The sequence below is a fragment of the Lolium rigidum genome, chromosome 2 (assembly GCF_022539505.1).
Source record: "Lolium rigidum isolate FL_2022 chromosome 2, APGP_CSIRO_Lrig_0.1, whole genome shotgun sequence".
NCBI lineage: Eukaryota > Viridiplantae > Streptophyta > Magnoliopsida > Poales > Poaceae > Lolium > Lolium rigidum.
The window spans coordinates 245,632,141-245,637,598 of NC_061509.1; the positions used below are offsets into that span (position 1 = coordinate 245,632,141).

General features: G+C 43.4%; 1 protein-coding gene across 1 annotated transcript; it reads right to left on the reverse strand.

The window, feature by feature from the left end:
- Positions 1–1,859: 1,859 nt before the first annotated feature.
- On the reverse strand, positions 1,860–5,050 carry LOC124690731. The gene is made up of 10 exons (XM_047224080.1): positions 4,517–5,050; positions 4,336–4,401; positions 3,665–3,736; positions 3,468–3,530; positions 3,310–3,393; positions 3,094–3,234; positions 2,959–2,993; positions 2,833–2,888; positions 2,663–2,757; positions 1,860–2,146 (listed from the first exon to the last, which is right to left on the reverse strand). The coding sequence occupies exons 1-10, from the start codon at positions 5,048–5,050 to the stop codon at positions 1,928–1,930; spliced, it is 1,365 nt and encodes a 454-aa protein (XP_047080036.1). The 3' UTR covers positions 1,860–1,927.
- Positions 5,051–5,458: the final 408 nt, after the last annotated feature.

Sequence of the window (5,458 nt, forward strand, 5' to 3'; positions counted from 1 at the left end):
AGGAACCACCTTCTTTAGCCACCCTATGGCATATGCCGTGACGATACCACGACAGGCCCAGGAGAGGAGGATGAGGAAGAGGAAACCCGTACGAAATCCCAAGTCATGCATGGGTGTGCATATATAGATATAGTAGATATATTAGACCTGATCAACAATTATTCAACAAGAAGACATGCACGGATGCTCTCCTAGCTACGTACATAGATAGAGTCGGGAAGCATAAATATTTTCTCGACCATTTTGATTTTCTATGGTCTCCCCTTGTATTGTAGAGTACGTCGACGACCTAGCTAAGCCGGCCGGCGTCGTTTATTTCGGCGAGCACGGCCGGCGACCAGGACGACCGGTGCTTTCATTGGACCAGCTGTGTGATAGCTAGATAATTGGACGACTCATTTCACATGGTCTGCATTGTGATTAATCGATCGATCCACCGAATTCTTGATCTACATGTGTACGTACAGGAATATTAACTTGTGCCATTTGTTTCCCTGGCCGGCTTAGGTACGTCTTCTTAATTTGGATTGTTTCGCGTGTCAAATTCGTGGCGTATGCGAGAAGCGAGATGTACCAGACAATGAGACAATACCAGTGTTTTTTCACGGCAGAACAGTGGGTAAAAGCTTGCGGTCAGAGATGGAGTCTGGTCGATAGTACTACGTTCCATGCACGCTTGAGAGATATTTCTCACTATTTGGCCCAAGCCCAACCAAGGCCGGTATTGGCAACCGGTTTTGGCTTACAAATAGGCATCCTCAAGATGGTTGGAAATTAAGTTCTTAACATGAATCCCTCAAAGGAAAAAGTTATTAACATGATAGTTGTGCGTTTTGAGATAAGTAAATTACTTTTTGAGTCAGATCCAAGATAGTATGCGACTGGCATGCTAGTATCCAAGATAGTATCCTCAAGACTGGCATGCTACAACGGCGGAGTAGAATGGTGTGGGAGGAGAGGGGCGGCAGAGGAGATGGGTGGTGGCCGAGCTCCGACGGAACGCATGGAGGCGGGGAACTTGCTCTGTTCGCGTACAATAAAGTACAGTGGCTATACGAGATAAAATATTATAAATTTGCTTAGTTGGAGGAGAGAGATTAGGAGAGAGAAAATAAATGAGCTCTTATCCAATAGCCAGCTCTAGCATGTGCTCCTAGGCACTATGTGAGACTAAAAGGTAGGTCATGTATTGTAAAAGTACTACACTGTTATAGCTTACTATTGTACATGCTAGCTATAAGTTAACTATAGATGATATGACGAATTGTTATAGCTGGCTGCCGGCTACACTATTGTTTTTGCTCTTAGGCGCTAGTAGTGGACACGGGTGACCCGGTCCCGGCGGGTCGATCGATTCTGATGTGTAGAGTGTCCGTTCGTTTGACTCTTGTTTAACCTAGTACTAGGCACGTCACGTACCACGTACCAGGTCTCTAAACAATTCGAATGTTGTGTGTACGTGTCTGACATATGCGCGCACGTAATAGAAGGGCCCACTTTGCAGCGACGGTTCATGTATGTGCTTGCGTGCTTAGACGTGGACCGGATGAAGTGTCGGCCCAATCATGACTCGTCACTCATCAGTAGTTGCTGTGTTGATCCTAGTAGATGCTAGAGGGTTCAAGCTCTCACAAGGTATTGTAGAGTACAAAGAGGAAGCGAGCAAGGGAATACCAAGTTACCAACCAACCATTTAACAGATGATAAAGTAAAATTTGTCGCTTATGCTAAAGGTGCCCCCAAAATATGTTGTTTTGTACTCTAACAAACAAGCAAGCAGCAACACGGGAGTAGCATAACATAAAATCTATGTAAATGTTTGTTAGCTTTCCTCATATACATCAACCAACAGCCAGCATTTCATTTGTGGCTGTAGCCCAATAGTAAGGACATATTACACATCAGAGTGTGCACCTCAGCATACTACTCACGATTCATACAAAACATTGTAGTGCCCAGGCATGTACAACACGGTGGCTGCAACTGGTGACACGTTCCCAGATTCAGGTGAAAATGTCATCTCAATACCACCATCAGTCATGTCAACTATGCCCATGGTGACGGCAATCCCGATGGCATTGACAAGCGCCACAATGGTAAGGTGGCTAGCTTCGCCAATGTCAGGACGTACTTCATCAGCACATAACTGTTGGCGACAAGGAAAAGTAGTATTAATCATACAGACTGAAAACTGCACAAGTGCACTGTGAACCAAATTCAATATCTAAGAGATCAACAGGCAAACTAAATGACACACTAGTTTCCTGTGTTGATTCCAAATAACCATCTAAAGCTATAAACTGCAAGCACACAAATACATACCAAACTCTAGCAATACAGACAAATATCGACATCTTAGAGACCAAAAGTCAAATTCAGGTGTGGTTCCATCAGAATTTATAAAACTGTGAAACCAGAGACAGAAGCTCTTGCTCCTTGTTGCCACCCTTTGCAGATGTGATTTTCTCACTTCCTATTTGTAACCATGTGATTGTTACCTCTAGTTTAAAGAATTTAGTGCCGGACACACAATATGATGATTATGCATACCCTTGGACACATGTCGCCAATCTTGATTGCTACTGCCAAGTAATGCAAAAGGAAAACTAATCTACTGAACCGTGAATCATGGATAGCCGGTGGGGAGGGCAATTCTTCTAACCTCAAAAATCGAGACATGGTCGGTCAGAAACCACTTATAATAGCTCTCCTTTGCACAAAGCTCAATCTCGGCAAGTGTCCTAAGAAGGGGCAAAACTGAACACAGAAACTGTTACGGACAAGAAGAAAAAGACATCAAGGCAACACAGTGCAAATGTTAACTGCTCTCACTTTTTGATGTGATACTGTCGGCCAACTCTCTCTCATGCAATTCTTCAGCAGAGAGCCTAAAACAGAAAGGTTTAATCAACAAAAGCTTAGTTTATATGTCATTTTTAAATAGCTTGAAAATATTACCCGTCTTCAATTAATGTCATCACAAAGTCCGATCCCTGAAAAATACATCCATCAACTTATAGCAGAGCCAATCATGTTAATGAATAGCATATTGCGCAATTTTAAGGTTTAACCAGAAAACACATATGTACGTACAGAAAAGGCGCGCTCAAATTGCGCATCTGTCATCCTATGAAGTCCACGAAGACAACTGTGCATAGCATTTTCAATTCGCTCTCTGAGACGTATAGCTTCATTTGTACGGACATCTTTATCTGGTATTGCTACAGCCTTTTCCTAAATATTCAAGCACTAATTTTAGTGTTAATGCAAAAATTAAAGCATAACGAGAGCAGTTAGACCGAGGATTACCAAGTAGCTGAAAATGAAAGATCGGTAGAAGCAACTCCCATCACCATCTGCCAGTCTGACGAAATGATACTTTTCCTGAAGAATCTATGAAGGGAATCTAAGTTAGAAAGGTCGAGTTAACAACATACTATACGAACAACATGCCATACAGCATATACCTCGAACTTTTGCATGAAAGTGGTGTTGTTATTATATTGCTCTGCAAATACCATCAGAGGTATCTACAAAACCAACATGGCAACCAGACAGGGTTGATCTCATGGAACAGGTAAATACACTTGAGAATTCAAAAGTATTTCAGTATAAAGTAAATAAGCAAAGATAGTATTCAATAAGTAGGTGACAGTTTTCGCACCTTGTTTCCTAGTTTGCGCTTGCTGTTGAAGCAATTATCATCATAACCATTCTCAGAAATGTCTTCTGACAGCTAGATCATAATTTGAAGATAAAACACAAGCAATATTAGCTTAAACTTTTGTAGGTCAGAAAATGAAGTTTACAATCATGCTTTAAGTTGCGTCTATAAGCATATTCAACCAAGTTTCCAATCAAGCTCCAGTTATTCATATAACCATTCCATCCAAAACATTAATGCTCATATCAGTGAAGAATCACAAGAAAGTCAAATTAGCCCTAAATATTCATCTTCTAGAGAAAATCTATGCTATAAGACAACAGGTGGAAATCTATGTCTAAGGACAGACTTATTAGCAAGTGACAATCCTACAGATTTAACATCAGGTTCAAATATTTCAGGTTATGAAACAAGAGCACGGTAAATCTGTGGAACCTATAAATAACTAATAACAATATCACAAAACTGGATGCCAGAGCATTCGGATTTCGTGGCCTCGATTATCCTTTGAATTAGCTAATTTGCACCATTCCAAATTTTGTCATGATTGCACAGAAATCAACCTAAGCACTATCCCGCTTCTGCATTACATACACCACAAATTTGCACAATTGATAAAAGAAAATGAAATCGGCCATAACATGTAATCAAGAACAAGATTTTGACAATACCTTCAAATTGCAACGACTTGTGAACTGCTTCAAGAATTTCTCTTTGGTGGCCGCGGGGCATATCACCTAATCCAGAGAGGCAAAGAATCCAAGAAACTCTCAGGAAACCAAGAAGCGTTCAAGGAGTCAAAGAACAATACAGCCCGCTGGGAAATCGCAAGCAGAAGTAATGAGGCATCACCTGTTTTTCGTCCGCCTTCCTGCTGACGACTTCAGCCGCCTCAGCGTCGGCGGAGGAGGAGGTGGTGGATGTGGAAAAGTCGCTCCGCTCTGAATCACGCGAGCAAGACGCCTGAGTAAGAACAGCGGCCTTGTCCCCCTTTCGGTCGGCACCTGGGCTACTACCCTCTCCGGGCTGCTCGTCGACCCGCTCGAGGTGGGCGGAGGAAGGTAGCCGAGAGGAGGCATTGGTTCTTTCCGCGGCGTCGGCGGAGGACGTACTGTCCCTGGAGCCACGAGAGGAAGATGGGGGAGAAAGAGGGGCGACCTTCTTGCCCTTTCCGTTGACCGCCGCGGCGGCGGAGCCCGAGCCATCGATACCGGGGATTCTTCCCTCCCCGGACTGCTCGACGCCGGAAGGAGGTGGCGGCGAGGCGAACTCGGCCGGGGCGGCGCGCGGCGCCCCAGTGGTGAAGGCGGTCTTGGAATCCTTGCTCTGGTGTTGCTGGTTCACATGGACCGGGTCGTCCTGGTCTTTTCCTGGACCTGTCGCCATCGTGGTCGTGGCGCCAGGTGGAAAATTCGCAGGAGCGTCCCGGTGAGGACTGTTTGGTAATTCGCAAATCTGAGCAAGGCGTGGAGAAGAACTATTGGTTTGTTAATCGGGAGAAGTATGGGTGGTTATTTATAATGGTTTTGCGGCACAAGCTACCTCTTGCCAAATGTAATCCGTGGTGTATTTACAAATGTATAGTCATTTGGAATTGCACGCAAAAAATATACTCCCACCGTCCATAAATTTGCCTCGAGTTTGACTAAATTTGGATGTATCTAGACCTAGTTTAGTATATAGATACATCCATATTTTGATAAAATTGAGACATCTTTTTATGGATGGGTAAGCACTAATTTAGAATTTCTAATTCTTTCTCACTAGGATAAGATAATTTTATATACTCCATCC